Genomic DNA, 23,589 nt, shown 5'->3' on the forward strand with positions numbered 1-23,589 from the left:
GCCTGGGATTTTATAAAAATATTCTGCAGTACATCAAAAACGAAAGAAAACCATTAATCAACATATGAACATTACCTCTGAAGTTACAGCGGTTTTATTAGAGACATGGTTAAGCCTTTTGCATTTTGAATAATTTTAAAAAGTTTAAATTTGTTCAGTATTGAACAGCAGAAATGAGGTTTTCTTTTCGGAAGAATGTAAAAGGGAAAAAAAACAGCGGCTGACAGCGCTGTAAACAACAGTAGACTTGTGCGTAACAAGCAAGCGAATGAAGAAAGGGAAACTGTTCTTGAAGTACAGAGAGGGAGGGAGAGAGAGAGAGAGAGAGAGAGCTGTGCATCGCGGTGGAAGCAAAACAGTAAAAGTCAGAGTGAATACATGACGATGTTTATGTGAATCTTCTTTTGCTGCTGGTTCGGTCAATATTGTTTGGAGAGAGATCAAACTAACAGCTTTAGAATCGGCGCATAAAGGGCGTGAACACAAAGCTTGGACCCGCCGACACATCAGAATCAGCAAGCTGTCGGCTTTCAGCCCCGACCGTGTCCTTGCGTCGGGTGAGAAAGGCGACATCTCACTGATTCTGATCCGCGGGTCGCGCTGTGTGTTTAAGTCTATGTGCAGAATCCGTGTACCTGCTCTCATTTACTGTCTTAACTGTTTGGTGGTTCTTGAAATTTTGTGAGATGTCACCAGAGATTCTGGCATTTCAGGCAAAATAAATTTATATTAAAAAAAATCGATTCAGGATTTTAATGAATCGATTTTACGTTATCCAAGCCGGAGTCGATTTTAATCGATGAATCGATTATAAAAACCCACCCCTACTATACAGGTCAACTCCGCTAGCAAGAAGATCGAGGGAGACGTAGGAAACTGCTTTACCGAACCTTTATTTCTCCTCCAAGGTACGAACACCGCGTACAGTGGGCTGAAACAGTTTACTCACAGCGGGCATCGCCGATACAACTCTGGCTGTCGAGGGAGTTATTATATTCCTTTTATTTACTTTCTCTTCGTCTCTTCTGTAGTTAACCGTTACTCTTCCTTTTTCCTTCTTTTTTTGCTCTCTGCCCCGCACACATTTCCCATCAGGCTCATCCTTAAAGGGCCACGCCTGTAACAGGTGTAAAGCACGCTGCCACTGGATTCTAGATCAGTGGAGACATGTTCTCTGTCGTGACGAATCACGCTTCTCCATCTAGCAATCTGATGGCCGAGTATGGGTTTGGAGGCTGCAAGGAGAACTGTACTTGTCTAAATGCACTGTGCAAAAACTAAAATTAGGTGGAGGGGGCATTAGGGTCTAGGGTTGTTTTTCTGGAGATTTGGTCAATCTTCATCATACAATGAAGTATTACATGCTCCCAACTTTGTGGGAACGGTTTGGGGATGGCCCCTTCCTCTTCCAACATGAGTGTGCACCAGTGCTCAAAGCTAGATCCATAAAGACATGGATGAGGAAGTTTGGTGTGAGGAACTTGACTGGCCTGCACCTGGCCTCAACCAGAACAGAACACCTTTGGGATGAATTATGCGTGTGAAGGCAGATGAAGGCAAGATAGATTGATAGATATTATTATTCAACTTTATTCCACATTGAATGGCAATCATATTCCCAGTTAAACGCAATAAATCCTTTTAGAAATGTCATAAAGGGATGGCTTTTTCTAAATAGCTTTAGTTGACCAGACTGGATTAATTCATGTTGGTTGGTTGAAAAGCTATGCTTAAGTAGTTTCCCCAAAACTTCTCATCAATACTGAATGAGGCGCTTTGGCCACGTCTTGTGTGTAAAAATGAAAATAAAGGGCGCCCTCTGCTGGTAATTAATTGCAGGTCAAAAGTATTTCTACATAGTACAAACCTTGTAGTACGCTTCTTTAAAGGACGGTCGATTTATTCCATGAAGGTAAAGTAGCCTCCAGACTTGATGATGTGCTGTTTTAATAATTTACTTTAAAACCGCCAGTTTCGCTACACGCATGCGCATTTCAATCCATAATTACCCAAGATGGCGGCGAAACGCTACAGTTTGCTGTAGTCGCTAGTTAGCGCATACCCAGAAAAAAATTACCAAACAAACCCAAAATTGGTTTTGTAACCAGCGGATAGACGGTAGTGTGGTTTAATACTAGCAGTTGGCGGTTGTGTTACAAAGGTTTTAAGTCGGGAAAATGAGCTACACAACGAAGGTGGTGCAGGTGACGAACGTGTCGCCGAGCACAACGTCGGAGCAGATGAGGACACTGTTCGGTTTTCTGGGAACCATCGAAGAGCTGAAGTTATTTCCGCCAGAGTAAGTTAAATAATTGTCTGTGGGCTTATTAGCGGCTTTAATAATGTAGTCACAGGCTGTTTGGTCGTGTTTCCTAGTAGACTCGGTAGACTGGTTAGCATGCACGCGTAGGTCCATGCTAACCAGTGACCTGGCCCGCAGTCTTTTATAATGTCTTTGTCTGGCCTCATGAACCACGCGTTAATCCTATTTATGTCTTTGATAGTCTGCTTATTTCCTAAACAGGGATAAAAACGTGTATTTAGGCTTAATATGTCCCCCTCGGTGTTTATTTGGGTCTTAATGTTACCGTAGTGTCTTGTTTTTCAAAGTATGTAAAGTCTCTTTTTATCAATGAGAGGAAATGCAGCAAAAGTGATTAATAATTAATATAAACACGCCCAAGTCGAGCTTGTGAGGAAGGGAAAAATTAGTTGTATTAACTTTAACGGTCTCTCCGATGTTTTGTTAGGGTTAGGATAACTCTACTCCTCCTTTCCCCAGTCGTTTTTATTATAATTGAGTCTTTCCAACAGTCCACAGTAAATTTTCTTCTAAAGTATACAGTCAGGGCCTGGGTACTTGTATTTATTTCTGTTTAAAGTGTATGTTATAAATCTGCTTTAAACTCTGTCTGCATATATTTGTTGTGTGTCAAATCCACACTTAAGTGACTAACACAGCATGTGGGTGCCACTGGACCACATCAGGTTGTCAGAACATTTTTCTCCAGCTGCTCCCTTTAGGGATCCACAGCTGACCATCTGCCTCAATCTCACCCTATCCCTAGCATCCTCCTCTGTCACACCAATCCTCTGCATGTCCTCCTTCACTACATCCATGAACTCCCTCTCTGGTTTCCCAATTTTCTTCCTGCCTGTTAACCCCATATTCAACATCCTTTGTCTAATATATCCACTGTCCCTCCTCTGGATGTGTCCAAATCATCTAATCCTTTTTTCCATGTGATGTACTCATTTCTGATTTTGTCCATCCTGCTCACTCAAAGTCAAAGTCTTAACATCTTAGCGTCAGCCTCCTGTCTATTTGTCAGTGCCACTGTATTTAAACCATACATCATAGCAGGTCTCGCTACAGTTTTATGTACTCTTTCTTTCACACTCGCCACCATCCTTCTGTCACAAATCACCCTGACATTTGTCTCGATCCACTCCACCCTGCTCCAATCTTTTCTCCACCTCACTTGTGAACCGTTGATTTGGACGGTTGATACCAGGCATTTATACTCCTCTACCTTTGCTATTGCTGCTCCTTGCATTTTCAGTGTTACATCGGGATGTCAAAAGAGGCTGAAGAAAGCAATGTTTAGATTTTGTAAAAATGTTTTTTATTGCAGTTTATTCACGTCATTCTTCTTTACCACTTCTATAGTGATTCGCCGATGCCGGTGACATCCCGGGTGTGCTTTGTGAAGTTCCAGGAGCCAGAGTCTGTTGGTGTGTCTCAGCATCTGACTAACACGGTGTTTGTGGACAGAGCGCTGATAGTGGTCCCGTTTGCTGAAGGTTTGTATAAAAGCTCATTGTTGAATGAATTGTGATGGTGCAAGACTGTAAAAAGGTTGTTGTTGGTTTTTCCCGTCTCCTGTGAATTCACCCTGGCATGCTTATATGAGCTTTGTAAGATAATTTTGAATGAAAGTGGTATTGCCATTCTCCTCCCATGGCTCGTGTGTTTAAAGCAGACTTCTGCTGTCAGATTTGTGGTGAACTGTTTTAGCGCATTGCACATCTGTTTTAGCACAACAGCCCTTAAACAGATCTTTGTTACCTGGAGTTAAGTTGTTCGGGATATAGTGAGGTGTTTGTCTCTGACTAAAACAGTAATGTGCTCTGCGCTCAGAAAGTTCAGTGTACCAAACTCTGCTTTACACACCAGGACACGGACATCTGTGGGCACCACAGGCACGTCAAAGTTCAGAAGTGATGTACTTGAAATGCTTAACCAAATGCATTTTTATTCTCACCATATATTGGACTACCCCCTGTTAAACTTCTCTCTGTTATTTGTGTGTGTATGTGTGTGTGTGTGTATGTGTGTGTGTGTAATTTTTGTAGTGAAGAAGGCAAAAGCAGCCCCCTCGTTGATGGCTGAAAGTGGTCCTCTGCCTGCCAACAGGGAATTGTAGACATTTGCAAAGGCCAGCAAGCATACAAGCCCCACCACTCTCTCTCTCTTCTCATTTTGTCTCCTTTTTTTTCTTTCTCTGCCTTATCTTTTTCTTTCCTTCTGTCTAAATTGTCTTTCCCAGGTGGTTTTGAGAATAAAGTTCAGATTTCTAGGGCATAACCTGAAACTGTGCAAATTCTGCACTATTTAACGACACTTTTGAGGGCTGCTTGGTCAAGTGTTTTATGGTTAAGAAACGGTTCCTTTGCAGATAAGGCTGCCTGTATTCATCACTTTTTAATGTCAACAAATCCCATGAAAACACAGAGGCCATTCAAGTCCACAGACTAGTAAATGCTTGTTTGTTCATTAGGGTAATTGCAGCTGATGCAGTTTATTTAGAGTCGGTGCCTCAGGCACCATCATGCTCTTTTAAAAGCTCACTAGCATACGCAAACAGATTTTAAACAACAGCTGGAAGTAGTCCCCAGCAGATGGACAGTTGTTTGAATAACACCACAGTACTTTACGTTTACTGTATGTTTTTAAAGAAACCACTTCGCCTTCTATAGAAGTCAGACAATATATTTCTGAAAGTTTTACACCTGATCAGCTGGAAATCTGTGTCGGAAATCTATGCTATCACATGATGTTATGATAACATAATGAAATACAGCCGCAAGTACGGCAGTTGGTCTGTTCAGCACCGCCGATTCCTCCTGTGCATTTCAGAAGTTGGAGGGAAAATATGTTTGCATGTGATTTAATAATGACCTAAACAAAGAACAGAGACCCAGGAGGGGGAAAAGATCCCCGAATTTTACACTTTTATATCAGCTGGGACTGCATGTAAAACACGGGGACATGATTACACAGTAATTTACACATAATGCTACAGCACTAGCATAAATGCTGGTAACGCAACCACTTGTGTAGGTTGTGTTGTAGCCCCACAGAAGTCTAAATCAGGCATGAGGTGGTATTCACTAGATTTGTGGACAGTAACAAGAATATTTCCAGCCTCATCCTTTTTTAAAATGGCTTTAAAAAACATCAACTTGGGAGTGACACCAGTTATTTGGCTCTGGTGCAATAATTGTATATGTCAGGGGTCTGGGTTATTTTTTTTGTTAATACAGAAACACACTAATGCCAAAGTAGCCTACTCTGCACAGAGTAGATTTAAAACATTTTTTTAACCTCACGATGTAATTTCAGACTTGACAAGGGGAAAACTAGTCAGTGATTTAATAAATACATGGAACTAAAACTCTGGTATAAATCCTCTGAGATAGGCGACCGACATGACGTAGTGTTGGTCCAGTATCCTCTTTAACAGTGGTTTTCTTTTGTTGTTGTGTTTTACAGTTCTTTTTCCTGGCTCAGCCAGTCCTGTATACCAGGCCCTGCTGAAAATACCATCCAACCGTTTTGTCTCCTGCAGCATTTTCTCTCTCCAGTGTGCTCTTGTGTTTAAGTGTTGTGAGTCTGTATTTAGGTGATGTCTCTTTGTGAATGGATTAAGTGTGAGATGATGATGATGAGCTATTTAAAAGATAAAATTGGAGGTATTTTGCATTTTAAAATAAACAGCCCACCATCCTCTGTCCAGGTTTGGTTAATTGATGCAGTGACAGGTAAGGATACTGAGATAATGATGCAGGCAGCATCTAGCCTGAATTTTGTTATTGCCATTTAGCATATAAACTACTTAATTCTCTGAAATGTGTTTGTGGTGAGTAGACGCTGATGGTTTGCATAGTGTTCTTGCCGAATCCCTAAAATTCTCTCTGTTGTGTGTGTATCTCAATTTTTCTCTGTGTGCTTTTAGTAGCGAAGCCGCCAACGTGAATCGCTTGTTTCAGTAAACGTCAAAAATGAAAATTGAGGGCACACCGAACTGGAGAAGCAGCTGTGCTTGCTAACGTTTGGTTCATGACTTAAAAAACACATTCAGGTGATCTATTCTTGGCAGTGTTCATTGGAGTAGTGTGATTTATTCCAGCAATAGTTAAGTCACTGCAATGATTATGTTGAATTAAGGGAACTCTTCTCTGATGTATGAGGTAAACATGTGAAGAAATGTGAACACTTTTCTTTTTTTTTTTTTCTTCTCCAAAATGTCTTCTCTGTAGTGTGTGTGTGTGTGTGTGTGTGAGTGTGAGAAACCTTTCTTCTCTCCTAATGCCTTTTTCTTTATCCCTGTAGGATCTATTCCAGATGAGGCTAAAGCTTTGTCACTGCTGGCGCCAGCAAATGCTGTTGCAGGAATTCTGCCAGGGGGAGGCCTTCTTCCGATGCCTAATCCCATCCCCAATCCACCTGTAAGACCTCACTGTTTAACTGTGTTGGATGTTACATGGTGACATAACCAAAAGTCTTAACATTTTTGCTCTGACATGACAAAATGTAACTTGAAGCCTTTTTTTGAAAAAGTAATTATGCATTTAAAGACATACAGAAGCAGAGTGTAAGATAACATAAAAATACGACTCACAGATAAACTGGCTTTTGTTTATTTTTGTTTTAAAGTTGGATCATTTCAAAGTCCATCTGGTAGTTTGTATAGTTCTTTAAATCTGTTTTTTCTCCCTGTGTTGTATTTCTGTTTTTTTGGTTATTTGTAGGATTGTGGTAATGCAAAATTGTATTGTGCTCATTCACATCCTTTTAGTATAAATGGTTTGAAGCAGTCAGTCATGTTGCCGAGTTATAGGTCTCTTGCCAAGTTGTGACCAAGTAGTATCCTGTCTATGGTTTTCCTTCATCCACTCGCATATCCATCAGTTACTCCTTCGGCTCTGCCATGTTTCTGTCATTTCAAGTCGAAAGCGTATATCAGCATCGGTTAATGTACAGCGTGTCTGCTTACATCACAGCTTTACATGCCTCGCTGGCCATTTACTAATGAGAGAAATTAGTCTCCTGCACATAAACAGTGATTTTTAGCCCAGTGTATCAGATAGCACCAATATAATTACATAAACACTTGTTAGGTGTTCGTATCTGGATATTCTTGGCCTGACATAAATTTGTTTATTCCAGCTTGCGAACCCCTTTGGTGCACCCAATATAGACGCAATGGCAGCGTTTGGATTCCCCGGAGCTGGTATGAATCCCCAGGTGAGAGGTTTTCTGAAATGGCAGTGAACGAAGTTGATGTTGAATGTTTTGAACTGACAGTCTTTATCCTCCCGTTTCCACACAGGCTGCTGATCAGCTGTTGAAATTGATGACGGATCCAAAGTAAGTCTCTTTAAAGATTCTTCTTTGAATGCTGTGCATTAGGGTTTTTTTTTTTTTGTTATTTTTCCCAGGCACTGTAGAACAACTGAGGCACAGGAAAGAAGCAGTTGTTTGGTGTTTTGTAGTAATGAGTCAACTAATTAATATTTATTTGTTTAGACTGAATCCCCTGGCGGCTGGAATAAACCTGAATGCTGGGCTGAAGGCTGACGCAGCTAATAAAGAAATCGAAGAGGCAATGAAGAGAGTCAGAGAGGCCCAGTCGCTCATTTCTGCTGCTATCGAACCCGGACGTGAGTACATTAAAGTTCAGAAGATCTTGTTGCTAGGATGTTGGCTTTGCGGTATAAAACAGTGTCTGGATTGTCTGCACTGCTGTCATTACAAACACTTATTAGGTCAGCTTACTTCCTCAGATGATTTCCTTGGCAGGTTTTCATGTTTGCAAATAGTTTGTTTTTGCTTTTGTTTTCAGTGTTAAGAAAAAACGTTTGTTAACCCTTTAAAACCGGACGGAGCAGGCACGCTCCGTTTTGCGTAACTATTCTTAAATCCCTGTAGAACCGGAACCACGTAAGCTAGCAATAATTTTTTTTGCACATGAAACCGGAGGAGTTGTACGTACTTCTTATGCTATCAGCTCGTCCTAGATTACGGTTTCCTTCCACATATAGTTTTGCAAAAAACAGCATAAAAAGCACTTGCAGCAACAAAAACATAATATTCCAGAAACATGCTTTGCCAATTCGATCAGCTGTTCATAACACTTCCTACGTTGGAATAGACGTCAGCGCGAACTATCGTATGTCCGCCATTACCTGGCTGAAACCGGAAGTGGCATCTTTTTTTTTTTTAACCATTTCCTCTTTTTTGTTTTTTACCTTCGGGGCCTTATATGCCTATACTGGTGTTTTTAAAAGTCATGTTTGACTTCATGCTTTTCTGAATAGTTTCTGGGATGCTTAGAACTCAAATTGCACTGCTGGAAATGGTTTATTTTGATGCACGTGCTGTTTTCTTTGCAAATTTGCATTATAATATTTATTTTTGTTTTTCCAGCAGTATATAAAAATTGGTGTATCTCAAAAATAAAACTATGAAGACACTCAAAAAAACAAACAAAAACAATTTTCAATTTTTTGTAGTTTATTGCACTTTTTTGCAATTTATGTAGTTATTATAGACTTAATGCTTACATCTCATTAAAATTTGGGCTATAACGGTTGTATTGATGTATAGCAACTTGAAATGCTCTCAAAAATGGCACTACAGCATGTAAAAATATAAAGATAACTCTGGCGGACTTGGTTCTATGGTAGGTCTTAAAGGATAAAACACAGAGTACTGGAACTTGACCTGTATTTCATTTTCCTGACGTGCAGATAAGGAGACAAAGAAGAAGCGCTCTCGGTCCAGGTCCAGATCCAGAAGGAGGAGGTCCCGATCGCATTCAAGACACAGGTGATTTACTAAAACTTATCATCTGCAGAGCTGAGATGAGGAAACTTTGTATTGTTTGTTTTCACATGAACAGCAAAGTTAAATGTTGTGAATGAATGGTTTCAGGCGAACCAGAAGCAGGTCGAGGCGCAGATCCAGATCGAGAAGCAGAAGACGCTCCAAAAGCCCGCGCAAGAGACACACCCACTCTAGAGACAGAGGGAGGAGATCTCCCAGCAGATCCAGGTGTGCTAACTGTGTAAAAACCTGTCCTCGAACCTGTACTCTGAGGTCTGCAGCTGGGAAACCTGAGATCTAAATCTATATGCATGTTTTCTTTTTATCTACAGAGAGCGAAAGAAAGAAGATGCAGGGAGAAGGAAATCCAAAACACCACCCAAAAGCTACAGCACAGCGAGGAGGTCACGCAGTGTGAGCCGGTGAGTACAGCCAAGGTCTTCAGCTGACAAGTGCTTGAATTCTATTCTGGTAAAGACCTTTTAATATTAAGAGAATTTAATGACTGTTCTATGGTCAGATTTACCAAAGTACAAAATCAACAGGAACAGAATAGTTAAACGTACGTTTTTAAGTATAGTACTTCCCTAATCACGATAAAGCTGCTAATGCTTTAACAGGAAATAAGATTTAATGCATATGACAGTTATTAATGAAATACTAGATTTTTGGTTTTCAGTCAAATGTATTTATTTCAGCTGCTTCTAATATCCTGCGTATGTGCAAAACTTAAATTATTTTGTTCTGTTTGCAGGAGACGCAGGAAAAGTCGCAGCGCCAGCCGTTCTCCTAAGAAGTCTCCTAAAAGGAAAAATTCCCCGTCTCCATCTCCTCGAAGGTTGTCTGATGTGTTTAATACCTTCTGGCTGCACTGAATGTGTATTTTAAGTTTCTCCTGAATGATTTTTTTTTTTTTTTAAAGGAGAAGTAAACATATATCCATTACTAATCTTATTCTGGACTTTTCACTTTCCATCCTGTTCAGACACAAAAAAGAGAAGAAGAGGGAGAAGGAAAGGGACCGGGACCGTAGGAGCGATAAAGAGCGCGGCCGTGAAGAACGGGAGCGCTCCAGCAGCAAGAAAAAGAAGAGTAAAGACAAAGAAAGGGAACGTGACCGGAAATCAGATGCAGAGAAAGATGTTAAGGTTGGTGTGTTGTGGTTTTGGACCCTGTGAGCATCACTCTTCTAATGTAAGCCAGTCGGAGGGAGTTTGTACTTTTTTACTTTTTTTTTCGAGGTGTCTCATGCATCGGCTTCTTTTCCCAGATCACCAGAGACTACGATGAGGAAGAGCAAGGATACGACAGCGAGAAGGAGCGAGGCGACAGGAAGGACTCGGACGATTCTGCTTTGTCTCCTCGGTCGGTAGAAGGTAATGGCACAGCACGTTCCGCGAAGCAGGCCAAAGTTAACGGTGCCGATGATCGCCACGAAGAGGACATGGACGTCAGTGACTGACTCGTCCGTCCCGTCCTTTCCCACATTCTCCCTCCATGTTGGTTGTGAAAAAGCTACATCTTTCCCCCCTTCCTACTGGGCTGAATCTGAAAATGTGAATTGTTTGAAATGTATCAGTTTCTGTCACAGGAGGGAAGCGTGCCCTTTTGCAAATGTTTGATGCTAAAAATCGTCTGCCCTGACATTTTTCTCGGTTTGTCACATTTACTGTAAGTGGTCTTTCTGCTCTTTGCTGCTACAGATGTAATAGATTACAACTGGAAGTAGGCTTGCTTTGCGTTTCTTTAGCTTGTGTTACCAGATTTCTTTTTTTATTTGTCTTTACATATGAACCTTTTTCATTTCTGTTGTGTGGGGTGGTGTGATGCACGGGTCTCTTGTCTTCACCAAAAATGCAAGCTTCTTAGCTTAGCTTCTTGTTATCTGAGAGTACTGATTGTTTTATCAAGGATTTCTTTTATATATTAAAGCTTATTTAAAGAGCTAAGACTGTGAAAATTTATAACTTCCACCTCAGGTTGGGGGGGCTAATGATACAGATATGAAAATCCTCACATCTGGTTTAAAAACACTTAAATCACAGACATGGTTCAGCTGTTTGATCACAGAGACAATTTTGCCTTCAAACTAGTCAAAGGCAGATGCGCCTAAATTAGTAATGCTAACCTTTGGCATCACGTAGGTCCAGTGCAGCAATACTACATAAAGTCTTTATTGGCATAAAACTAATGCTGATGGAGGATTTCTAAACATAAATTTTCCAGTTCAGTTAGATCATTTTACATGTGGGCCACATATAGCCCACTTTGATGTGAAGTGGGCAGGACCATTTAAATAAAGTTGTGTAATTATAAATTTAGAACATATGGTTTTCATGAATTCACAGAAAATGCTTGTGTACTTCGGTGTCGTGGCTTGATCAACAGGAAAAGCGGTAAAACCGATGATAAGACAGGTAAAAGTTGAAAATCTAAGCATACCTTCACATTTTCTTAAGCTCGGCCAGAATGGAGTCTTTGCTGGGCTAATTCTGGTCTCTGGGACTTGTGTCTAAAACCCTAACTTGGACTAATCTGGCATAGGTTTCTAGACATTTAGGATGTTGAATATATTAAATCTTTCATATTAAAGTGAAAAGAAGCCCAGGCTCTGAGAAATTAAATATTTTTCAGATAAAATGACGAGTTTTATTTTCCAATGTCTGCACTAAACACTGAAGCCAAACGGACAGTGCTCTGCTAGTTTATTGCGTCTTCACACACTGACGATAAATCAGGGGAAATTTTATAATCTTTAGTATCTTGGGATAAAACCAGCTCTCCCTTCTTAGCCTCACCTCTTTAATAAACAGACTACAATATTGTCTTGAAGCATCGCCAGATTTGACCTAAAATACCCACTGAAGCGATAAGAATCCCCAATATATCAAAATATTTGTCCACCCCTCTGGAAGCCTCATAAAATTTTTATTACAAACACGCAGTCAGTTGAAAGATGATGCTGGTGCTTTATTTAAAGGGAAGTGAAGTAGGTATGGTTGCAGTACATATTAGCTGAAGCCAGACAGCTCAATGGATCAGATAATGTCTTATCTGGAGAGTTGAGAGATCCAGCAACGATCAACTTCACAGCTTAGTTCCCTCTACTTGCATTTATATATGTATACATATAGATATATATATAAAAAGATAATCATATGCAGACAACAATCAAGGAGAATTTATAAGCACTAAAACATTTTCTAAGAGTCAGTGTTCTAATTTCCAGTTTCTCCTTAAGTACCAGCCAGCCTGCAGGTAGTAGAACAGAGAATATACCTTTAAAGAAGCATGTGATCCAGGAGGCCAACACAGCCAGAGCATGCCTTAAATATACTTCTTATCAGTGCAGTGTTAAACTAAGAACAGTTTACCTGATATCTCACCTGGGTTCTCCCATTCACAAACGTACACACAACAACCCCTGGTACAGTACAGTTACTCACTCACACACTGAGCACATACGATCACGACAGACATGGAGAGACAGCCGAGAGGTAACATGAGCTAACCTGAAGATGCAGGAGACTGCGTCCCTGCGCAGGGAAAAGGCTCGGATATCGTACTGTAACAATGGAGGTCTTCTTTAATGCTAAACCTTATCCCAGCTGGTTAAAAACATTCTTAAGTACCGGAAATGTATTGCTACACAGTGTTACTCATTTGAGTCCATCTCTCTCTATATATTATAGATAATATATAAATGAATATTAAGCACAGTTTGAGGATATAGCTATATCTGCTATTCTTTTTGTTGTGAAGTACAGACGTGAATTATTTACAGACGAGGGTGTCAGTGCACTTTCAAGAATGGGAAGTCAGTTCTCTGTCCTTGAAGATGAGGGGAAATATTTAAATAGTGACGATGAAGTCTGACAGCTTTCAGAGTAGAGAACAGCAGCATGGAGCAGTGGGTTTAACTGCTCTGTTGAACAGCGAGTACAATGAAAGCTATCATCGATTTCACAAAAACGGCTCCCGAAGCATCTACATGTGAGGTGGCGCTCTAACACCTGCTTGCATTGATTTGCTTTGGATCCATCAGCCAACAGAGCAACTGATCACTAAGACCGGCCCCCACCCGCCCCTTCCTTTTCACAGCTAATAAATACAGAATAAAACAACACAATATTCCTTTTTTTGTCTGCACTCCCAAACTTGCTGGCCATATCCCCGTTTACAGATCAGAGGTCTGGGAAACGACTGGGATCTTCTTTGTAATCGGCGGGGATGAAGAAAATGGACTCTTCGAATTCGTCGTAACGGAATTCCTGAAAGGTGACGGTCGCTGTGATCGTGGGGAAGACGGGGATGTCTGTGAGGCAGGAAACACACGCAAAAAAAGGTTATTGGTGATCCTGCTCCTGAAACTCATCTACTCACAGGAATGCAACGACAGGTCGCTTCACATACCGAGTTTGACAGGAAAACCAGGCGGAAGTTTCATCTGGACAAACTCTCTGAGTTTGTTGAAGTGCTTGAACGGAGCTATGACCTCCAACACATTCAGTAATCTGGAAGCAGAAGAGAGTAAATCAGAACCTCACAAATTCTTACAAAAATAAATAAAAAATTAAAACGGATTCAATGCAATTCGAGATTTTGACTGAATTGCAAATCTTGGTAGAGGTTCAGAACATTTCCCCTTTAAAAGAAATATTCACTATTCCAGCATCAGCATTAGCTCTAAATGACCCTTTGATTACACCCGAGCTGAAACTAGATCACTTAAATAAATTTAAAAACAACAAAGTGATGCCAGTATGAACAAGAAAGGTAATCCTGTAAAATGAACACAAAAATTTAAAGATCTTATATATTTATGGACTTTATATTTCAGGTTAACAATTTCCATATATTATATAGTTTCATATAACACATAAATAACAAGAGGATAGTTGATACCGGCTATCTGCCGATATGCCGTGATCGGCATTTAAAAAGTAAAGGGAAGGCGGGAGAAATAACCTTTAAGCATGCTATGAGTGTTGATGTTTCATAGTTTCTCCACTAGAGGGCCTTCTGCAACTTCCCTGTTGGCAAGACGAGAAATCCATGACTTGTCGCAATAATCTTCTTATCTTGTCATTTTATCTTAGTAAGGACTAATAAAAAATAAATAAATAAATAAAAATAATAGAATGCTTTGTGTTTAATGTCTGAAAGAAATATAAAAAAAATATCGTCCTATATATCGGATTTTTTTATTACAAACTATCAGCCTTAAAAATTCTACATCGGCCTGGCTTTAATTTCTGTGAAGTACTTTTTTGTGCTGAAGTCTAAGGAATGTTAGACTTCCAGACTCAGGAAGTTATTTGTGCATACTAACTCATTTTTAGGACAAACGCACGATAATATAACACAATTTAACAGGTAGTAAACGCTCCCATTTTATTTACCCCTTCATTCATTCATGCACATATCAACTTTACCTCACTTCCATGTGTGGCGGTAGCTACAAGTTAGCCGTCCAGGTCTTTTCTCTTTCATGACTAAAACTGCCTTTCATGTAAAAGTTAAACCTAAAACACTGGAGTGACACTGATGGCTGCCCGTGATGATAATAAATCAGTTTCTGTGAACCCCCAAACCGATTCACAAGAAAATAGTCCAGTGTTTTATTTCATCAATCACACAAATCACACACACATACAGTTTAGAGTGAAAGGTAAGCGGGCTGGGGAACTACCAGCACCAAGGCTGGAAATGATGCAAGAAGTGCAAAAGGTTTATCGTACAAATTATATTATTTATCATCAACAACTAGAGCACTGTCTATTTTGGGTCATTATGACATTAAAACCGAAAACGATCAAATAGCATATTAAACATTACAAAGAAAAATATGCAAAGGGGAAAAATTACATTAAAAAAACATTAGCTCTGATAAAGAGAGGTTTTTATTGCTGTCTCCATTAAGGTTCATTCAGTAGACAAGATAAAGCAATTTATTGCCTTTACTAAGTTCCCGTAATATTTAAACCCGAGCCACATCCCGCCTGAATCCCAAATGAGGGCAACGTGAAATGATCTTTTAAAGTGCTGGATCTTTTTTTATTAGTTCTTTCGTACACAGTCGCCAAAAGACTACTTGTGACCACAAACAAAACCAGAACAGAAGGGGGGGGAGCTGGGAACGTGCAGCAATAACACTGAAACCAGTGCTTCTTAGACATGAAACATGTAGTTGATTGATGATGGAATTAAAAGCCAACTTTCTGATGCACAAACATGCAATGCACTGAAAGGATGGTTTTGTTCATTACATCCCAAAGATAATAAAGTATCTTTGGGATTAAGATGATTCCAAAGAGTTCCTGAAGAATTTCCTGACACATACAAAACAGTTTATCAAGGATTCACACCTTGGCTCATCTGAACACTTGCATGATTAGTAGAGGGACAACAATCCTCAGGACAAACCCCAACACCTGTTAAATACCTGGGAGCCTCCCATCAGTGGCTTTAGAGCTAATTAAGCCTCTTGAATGAGACGTGAAAGTTTCACAGACTAAAAAGAAGAACCTACACTGACTTAACCAAGTCAGATAAAATATTTTTTGGGGAAAAATCTTTTCCAAAATTTATTATCAACTCTTGGAAAAAAACAAGGTTTAAAATATATATATATAAAAAAAAAAGATTTAAAACTGAAAAACTCTTATCAGCCAGGCCCATCATTTGGCCCGACTCTGAGAACAAGTCTCGACACACGAAAGCCTTGCAGCTCCAAGGTTACAGGTGCATACAGTAAGGCATGAAAAGAAGCGAATAAGAAATTTTAACTTCAAACAAACCGTGCCGGGTTCCCATGGTGGCCAAGCTGAGCAAAAGAACATTTTTGGTGAGGGTGGTGAAGGTGGGGGAGTGTTTGAATTTTGTAATCTTCTCATCAGTGGCTCTCTCCCACAACCAGTTGAAGCCCTTTTGTCTACCTGGCCCAATTATCTGATGTGATTCATCTCATCTCTGCACTACCCTTTTCTAGTATCCCAAGTGTATCCACCCAGGCTCAATCTGCACAGAAAGCTTCGCAAATAGATCTAAGGAGCAAGGGATGTACTTACGACTCAATGCCTAGAGGGAAATCCTGGCTCATGGCTACAGTAGCTTTGAAGTTCTTCTTGCTTTCCTTACAAACAAGCTCTCTGCCAAGATGAGGTGGCCTGAAGGTGAGAAGAGGCACAGACGAACACAAAAAGATGTTATTTCACACTCAGCAGTTATACATATTTTCTTCTACCTGCCCTGAATAAATTCCTAATTACAGTGAGGACTGATGACATCGTAGAAAACACAAGGTGCTTACTTTCCGTGCTCCGCGGTTATGTACTCCTCCCATGAAATTGTATTGGGTGCTGGAGCTGTGAGGGACTGCCTTCTCACGGGCTGGAGGGCAGAAAAACATCCGTCAGTGTTAGCACCATTCACCGCTGGCGGATGAAGCCACGGCCCTGAATTCTTTCCTTCTCACCTCAAAACTCTGCTCACTGATGCTGCCTCCTTTACTTAAGCTCTCCATGATGGCTTTGTTCCTCAGGATGTCTTCTTCACTTAGGTGCTCCCGCCGTTTCCTTGACTCCAGCACCAGACCGTTCACTGCATAGAAGTCAGCCAGGAAGTTTCCAACTCTCTCCTGTACAGGAAACAAACAGATGGTGCCATACTTCCAATGCAACAGCAGTAAAAACAAAATTTCAAACTTGGGATGTGCTGCACAGGCTGTATGGAGGATCAAAGTGAGGCTTGTGATGCCTTCAAGGGGTCATGAGGTAAAACCTAAGGGCTAAGTATGTTTATTTCCCACTGTTGTAATGTGGTTGCTCAGTTTTCTCCAGAATACTGTAGGATTTTTAACCTTACACTATAAAACGCCTCGAGGCAACTGTTTTTGTAAAATGGGAAAGGTCCCGGTGCTTAAAAACCCCAAAGTTCCTTTAATATGTTTTTTCCCCCCTTCTTCCTCCTAATGTTGTCCCATTTCTTTTAATGGATTAGATTTATATAGCGCTTTTCAAGGCACCCAAAGCGCTTTACAATACCACTATTCATTCACTCTCACATTCATACACTGGTGGAGGCAAGCTACAGTTGTAGCCACAGCTGCCCTGGGGCAGACTGACAGAAGCGAGGCTGCCATATCGCGCCATCGGCCCCTCTGGCTTTTGCTTTAACCATACTGTGAAATAAGCCTTACTGTTTTATCCTCTCTGAAGAGCCAGCCGATCTGACTACGGGAGAAAGTGATGGACTTGGTAGAAAGGGTTGCAGAGTAGACGTCGCTGCTCATCAGAATATCCACCTCCTCTTCTGTCTCCATCTCTGACTCCTTGGGGCAAAAACACTGAGTCAACTTCTTGCTGTTCATTTCTTTCACATCTTTCTGATAACATGATGTGAAACAGAGGTCTCCTTATGCCCCCCCAGTTACCTCGTGGTGTATTCTTTGGTACACTTTTGCTTCATTGTCCAGAACCACAAAGGACTGGGACGGTGCGGCGTCGCCGTTGAAAATGAAGCTAAGATCGCCGCGCTGACATTTCATATCGGTGAAGTCTATGAGAGTGGTGTCAAGTCTAAATCAAGAGAGAGGAGGAAGAGTGTGTGAAAAGATAGTTACGTCCTACTTTTCAGAGCTAAAAGAAGTTCTCGACCTCAATAGGAAACATGCTACATTAAACACACAGTGGTGTAGATGGGGGCAGACTTTAGCTAGTATTTATATCTTACCTGATATTGATGCCCTGCTTGTAGATTTTACAGGCATCGGATGGCAGCATCCGGGACAATAAAGGCACTACAACAGATGAGACGTGCATTTATTCAATAGTGACTTCCTGCTGTGTTCGCACTTAATGGAGGGTTTTGGGTGAGGTTACAGCTCCGGAAATTTTCAAAGGATTTAAAAATCAAGAGCAGCCTCAAACTATTACACGCTGTAGCTGTGTGTGAGAATATGTTGCAGAAAATTTCACATTTGTGTGAAAGTTAAAACTCACCCCAGCTCTGAAAGTCCCAGTGCAGCTCCAGATAAAAGTCACCGAGCTGCACCAAAGCATTCAAACACATCAAAAGGTCAACGCACAACATAACAGAAAGTTCAGATTATACGTGCATCATCACTTGATATTGCATGCTCACGGGTAGTCAGCAGACATTTAACCAAATCAATACAGAGAAGGTTTTTCAAACTTTATGGGACTAAAGGTTTAACGATGTCAGTGGAAAACCTGAGTTTGTCATCACAGTGTTTAAATGAGTCTCACCTCTCTGAGAGCTTTGAGTAATTTTGGCCTCTTGTCCTCCACACTCTCCCTCGACTGCTGCTTTAGTTTCCGCAGTATTGCTGTGACTGGGGGGAGACAACAGGGATGGATCATAATGGATGTGTATTATAAAAATGTGGTATGACTTTCAAACTCATTTTTTACATTGTGTGCCACATACAGGCCTCTGTGATCTTAAGTGGGCCGGGCAGGCGAAACTGTCCTTTCTGTCAGCGTAAAGATGTTTAGCTACACATTAAACGCCTGAAATATCTTAATATAAGAAAAAGCAGTGGCAATTTTAACAGCATGTCTCAGTTTTTCTAAATGATTTCATTGTTCAGCTATTACTTAATTCCTCTGGTTTGCATGAATGGTCATAAGGCTATCTTTACCAAGACTGTAAAACATATAAAAATAAAGTTAAAGGTCCCCAAAATGTATGCCCTCCTTCACATTTTCAGCCTGCCAGTGGGCCAGACTGGAGTCTTTGCCAGGCCGATTCTGGCCACCTGGCCTTATGTTTGACCCCGATGTAAAGTCACAACTGTGCATTTTAACAGGAGCTGCTGAGTGCATGTTATTAATACATTTTTAAACCCCTAAAGCATGAGTATTGGCACAAGCCACAAATATTTTATGGTGGTCACCCTCTCTTCCAGCATTTTCAGATGACCTTTCGCGCTGAGGGAGATATGAGTGCCAGGATATGCATATTTCACAACCAGTCCACAGGACTGAACTCTGTCACCCAAACCCCGACACACTGATTGCCACAACGCGTCAGTTAAAATTGTGTGATTTTCATAGATTATTACATAACACAAAAACACTGAATCCCACCCAGCTTTATATAATTTATATAACTGTGCAGACACCACAGCCGTGTTTGGATCGGCTGATGTAACCCGTTGGCTCGTGAAGTGCACGACTTCCTCTCACAAACTGACCAGCGTCCTCTCAATGATACCAGAATGAACCACAAAAAAAAAAAAAGGAAGAAAAAAAATTATATCTCAGCATATCTCACACGTATCCTTGGTTATTTCAGCCAGGGGAAATATTAGGCAGAAAATAGACGTGACCGAGGAGAGAAGTGCTGACGAGGCACACGCTGCTGCACTCGGGTAGTTCATAATCGCACGTCCAGATAGCGAGCTGCTGACACGATGGGCACATGTGTAAAAGTGAAAGCTGATGACCAATGACAAGACTGCAGTGCTTTGTGACAAGCTATAACACACACAAATAGACACTTGACATTTGGCAAACCCCATTATTATTCCTTGCTCTCTGTCTCTCTTTAACACCAGCTGTGCACCGGCTGTAATTTAGCCAAAGATTTAAATCTAAATATCCTTTGTCACTGGATTATGAATTTCTATGCATGGTTTAAATGCACCCGGCCCCCTCTCTGCCCCTCTGCCACCCCTTCACCCTTGTGAGTGATGTGACCTTCTCAAAAGCAAAGCTCCCGGTCCCAGTCCCAAGACAGCCTGCCACAGCAAGCACAGAGAGCCGAGACGCATACTAACAAGGCTGAGGGTCATTATTCAAACTACCAGGCCTCAAACGCTTTGTCGCAGGCTGTGTAAGAAAATGATGCTCATAGCTCACTCGTATCATCTATAGAGCCAAAAGCAAGAACTAAAAATGTGCAGCTCAGCACAGCTACAGAAACTAAAATAAATTATTTACTATTCAGCCCTTTTAGCAGACAATTTATATGTTACTTTAGCTTGAACAAATCGCACTAACTTAACCCAAAACCTACAAGGACAGAGGAGCGAATATATCTCCAAAGCATTAGCTGGGACCTTTTACATGTCATTTGACCCATTTCACTAGATGTCGAACCTAAAAGCGGTAGCATCGTTAAGCAGGGCAGTGGCAAGCTTTAAGCTTGGGGCTAACACTAAGCCATTGCTAAGGCAGCGTTCCAGCCCATCTGGATGGTGAGTGCTCAGAGAAAATCCCCACCATAGCTTTTTAGATGGGATGGCCAGACAGCACTTGTTGTGGTTAAACACTTACATGACTAACAAATGATCCTTTGAATACTAACAGGAGACAATTTGCTAGAAATTCTACATCTTCAGCCTTATTACACAAGTTTTATTTGTCAAAAAAAAAAATGAAACACTGATCTAACCCTCATTTAATGTAGACATGTTCTCTGAAACTTAAGATTTCATCTATAATCAGAGTAACTCATTTGATTCCTGATGCCAGTGCAAAGCATGTGGGGAAAGAAAATCCAACCAAAACACTGCAGCTATCAAGCTGATGTTCAGTAACACCACTACAATATGAACATTCATACAGAACACCTTCCCAATTACCGATATGACTGAATAACCCACAAATACTGTCTAAAGAACACATTGTATATCTATATAACCCTCAGATAGGCAGAACTCAGCCTAACTGTCAAAACAGGGAGTGTGTATGATTGCAGGTGTGACACTGAGATTGCAACAAACAGATCCAAATATGAAAAGCTCAAGTCAGTCTACAGCTATTCAGAGTAGTTTTAGGCTTACTCATTTGCCTGTCGCCGTAGCTGATGGCTTCTGCTAGAGGACTCCATCCCTGTGCATTTTTTATCTTTACAGGTGCATTATGGGCCAACAGGAGGAGAGCGCACTCTGAAAAGGAGGAAAAAGAGAAGAAAACAACCAAACAATGAGTGACAAATGTGATTAGTTCTACAGTTCTGTTACTGCTGCACTATCACTACATGCATTGTTATTAGAAACAATTTTAATATTTGCAAAAGGCCACTATATAGTGTTCTGCACATGCTCAAATTGCGCTCATTTACAGGACCATGATTTGAAGGGTTGGTAAAACGGGTTTACCCACAATAATGTTTCTCATGCTGTATACTGCTGCAGCACTCTGTGGACTTCCTGACTAAAGTGCTTCTCTTTAAGGATCCTCTCCCAAAAAAAACCAAAACAGTTTGCTTTAATCGGTGAGCTGGCCTGACAACATGTTTAGAGCTGTGGGTGCTGAAATCACACCACAACCATTGCCTTTAACTTATGTGAATGTAATCTCATCCATTACAATGTCAGGGTTTTAACAGCAGAGAGCAGCAGGTTCAAAAATGGCTCGAAAGCGACATGTGGTTGATATTAGTCATAACAGGCTGTGTTTGTGTCACTGTTTGACAACTGAAATAACAAAGTGTACATCAGAGCAGCTTCAATTTAGAGTAATTTCTATAAAGACACAGTGCATGGGCGCAGAGAGAGCAGGAGAGAAGCAAACAGATGGTAATGCTGGCCACATTAGAGACAGACACATGCTTACGCTAAACATTTCCTGCATGTCGGCGGAGTTGCCATAAAAACTAAAAGTAGTACACTTGGTCTTCAGTTACTCAAATGACAGGAGTGCATGAAGACTCTTGACTTTACTCATTCCTACAGTTATACTTGGCAGATTTGGCTCTAGCAAGGAAATAATGGCAGACTGTGAAACAGCTGTCTGCATCTGGATTAAGTTGAGGCAGCTGTTCTGTCTTCATTTGATGGCATGCCAAACTAGGCATCAGACAGCCACTTTGTTAAACAGTGAAGTAGGTACGGGGCAGCTGTGGCTCAGGTGGTAGAGCAAGTTGTCCACTAATTGCATGGTCGCCAGGGCAAGAAACAAATTCTTTTCTAATAGTTCAGTTTAATCTGTATCAAATTAAGGTTTCAGGACTAGAGGACTTTGCGTGGTACACAGACTACAAAGAGCTTTGAGTCAAATTTGTGTTATAATTGACACATAAATGAAATTGTGTCTCTGTGCCCATAAATTGGCTTCTTTGTATGCAATTACTGATATATGTGGATTTCTCTGAGCCTAACTAATGTGTCATACCAAGATTATGTTATCGCTGCTCTGCAGAGGTCAGATAAGACACGGTTATGCGCACAAAGGGTATGTGGGCTATTCCAACACAGGAATAGGGAACTGCTGCGTTCAAAGGGGGCTTTTAATGAGGATTCAAAATACTCTTTTAATAAAGCCATGTTAGGCCACGGAGAGCACGGCAGATTTAGTCAAATTTCCTGGGCTTAAGCAGATACTGGAAGATTACTTTTTCAGAGTGCTCTTGGTAATTTTGTTTAATCCAGTGCAAGGCAATAATAATAATAACAATTTTAAAATGAGGTTATTTCATTTTACTACTCTATGGTTCAGCATTACCTTTGTGGCCCAACATGACAGCCAAGTGAAGAGGTGTGTTTCCTGGAATTAAAAAAATAAACACATCAAGTAAATATCAGCCTCTAGCACAAACACTGTAAATGGAAATGGAAACATGACAGCAGAAAGCTTACCATGCACATCCTTCTGGGAGATGCTGTGGGTCCTGATGAGAGAGGAGAGCCTACGCACATCTCCCTTAAACACGCATTCATGCACAGGGAACTCCAAGTCGTCACTGGTCAGGATTATTGGGTTCTTGTTGTTGTCGCTGACAACTGATGAGTTACCGTTGATGTTGTTGGCATTGAGCTGCTGCTGTTGTTGTGCCGAGGTTTTGATTGACTTCTGGAAAGCCTTGTTGGACTTGAAATGCTTACCGGTGCCGTTAGAGATAGTCCCGTTGGAGGTCTCATCGTACGTGTCCATTATCTCGTCATTTTTGTTCGGTTTCTTGTGGTCCTTTCTCATGGTGCGTATCTTCTCACCTGTCATGATGTCTATCGTGCGGTAACTGGTGAACTACACACGAGGCTAACGTATGGTGAAGATGCGATATGGTAGTGGGCATTAGCAAAAACTCCACAAATATGAAAAATGCTCAGTCCTATTAGAAATTTTGAGCTAACGGCGACGCTTTTTCGCAACGCTTCTTTTATTAAAATAGCGGTACGCGGTTCCTAGGACACGTTAGCTAGCTGCAAGAAAATGAATATGGTTTGATTTATCTATGGGTGCGGCGATGAAAACAAAAAATAATGACAAACATTAAAAAAACCACACACACAAACAATGAATCGGGATAATAAGAAAGAAGAGCAAACGACTACATCGTTGTCTCTTCTACCGCGTCTCTCGGATGCAGGTTTTAAAACGGTATCGACGCTTTGCGGCTGAATTCAGGAGAATCGGGCGATACAACAATACTGAGCTTCAGCTAACATCTCTGCTAACCCCGTTAGCAGGCAACTGACAGATCTCGCGAGATTATTGTATTGCGTC

General features: G+C 40.9%; 2 protein-coding genes across 4 annotated transcripts; one reads left to right on the forward strand and one right to left on the reverse strand.

Annotated features, from left to right (window-relative positions):
• The first annotated feature begins 1,990 nt into the window (after window positions 1–1,990).
• Window positions 1,991–11,061, forward strand: LOC113011292 (serine/arginine-rich splicing factor 11-like). Of its 3 annotated transcripts, XM_026150769.1 has the most exons (12): window positions 1,991–2,299; window positions 3,671–3,804; window positions 6,617–6,732; window positions 7,454–7,531; window positions 7,617–7,654; window positions 7,814–7,947; window positions 9,037–9,115; window positions 9,221–9,340; window positions 9,445–9,534; window positions 9,867–9,950; window positions 10,098–10,260; window positions 10,383–11,061. In XM_026150769.1, exons 1-12 carry the CDS (start codon window positions 2,178–2,180, stop codon window positions 10,572–10,574), a joined length of 1,350 nt encoding a protein of 449 aa, XP_026006554.1. In that variant the 5' UTR covers window positions 1,991–2,177; the 3' UTR covers window positions 10,575–11,061. The 3 variants fall into 3 exon arrangements, with proteins under 3 accessions (XP_026006554.1, XP_026006556.1, XP_026006555.1); XM_026150771.1 differs by lacking the exon at window positions 1,991–2,299 and having other exon boundaries at window positions 3,771–3,804; window positions 6,240–6,732; XM_026150770.1 differs by lacking the exons at window positions 1,991–2,299; window positions 3,671–3,804 and adding an exon at window positions 4,423–6,365.
• Window positions 11,062–12,057: 996 nt separating this feature from the next.
• LOC113011291 (ankyrin repeat domain-containing protein 13C-like) lies at window positions 12,058–23,543 on the reverse strand. Its single transcript, XM_026150768.1, has 13 exons — window positions 22,722–23,543; window positions 22,588–22,629; window positions 20,925–21,029; window positions 18,382–18,467; window positions 18,115–18,160; window positions 17,846–17,912; window positions 17,547–17,691; window positions 17,313–17,444; window positions 16,590–16,751; window positions 16,425–16,504; window positions 16,183–16,281; window positions 13,526–13,626; window positions 12,058–13,427 (listed from the first exon to the last, which is right to left on the reverse strand). The coding sequence occupies exons 1-13, from the start codon at window positions 23,080–23,082 to the stop codon at window positions 13,297–13,299; spliced, it is 1,557 nt and encodes a 518-aa protein (XP_026006553.1). The 5' UTR covers window positions 23,083–23,543; the 3' UTR covers window positions 12,058–13,296.
• Between the last annotated feature and the right edge of the window lie 46 nt (window positions 23,544–23,589).

This window comes from Astatotilapia calliptera, chromosome 18, assembly GCF_900246225.1.
Source record: "Astatotilapia calliptera chromosome 18, fAstCal1.2, whole genome shotgun sequence".
Classification (NCBI taxonomy): Eukaryota; Metazoa; Chordata; class Actinopteri; order Cichliformes; family Cichlidae; genus Astatotilapia; species Astatotilapia calliptera.

What these genes read in the sequence shown, in the direction of transcription:
- LOC113011292 (XM_026150769.1), top strand. Translation starts at nt 2,178, where the DNA reads ATGAGCTACACAACGAAGGTGGTGCAGGTGACGAACGTGTCGCCGAGC. An exon ending in CTGAAGTTATTTCCGCCAGA is followed by an intron (nt 2,300 to 3,670) that starts GTAAGTTAAATA and finishes CCACTTCTATAG; the next exon opens with TGATTCGCCGATGCCGGTGA. An exon ending in GAGCTGGTATGAATCCCCAG is followed by an intron (nt 7,532 to 7,616) that starts GTGAGAGGTTTT and finishes GTTTCCACACAG; the next exon opens with GCTGCTGATCAGCTGTTGAA.
- LOC113011291 (XM_026150768.1), bottom strand. Translation starts at nt 23,082, where the DNA reads ATGACAGGTGAGAAGATACGCACCATGAGAAAGGACCACAAGAAACCG. An exon ending in AAGCAGGGCATCAATATCAG is followed by an intron (nt 17,692 to 17,845) that starts GTAAGATATAAA and finishes CTCTTGATTTAG; the next exon opens with ACTTGACACCACTCTCATAG. An exon ending in TGGTTTTCCTGTCAAACTCG is followed by an intron (nt 13,428 to 13,525) that starts GTATGTGAAGCG and finishes CCTGCCTCACAG; the next exon opens with ACATCCCCGTCTTCCCCACG.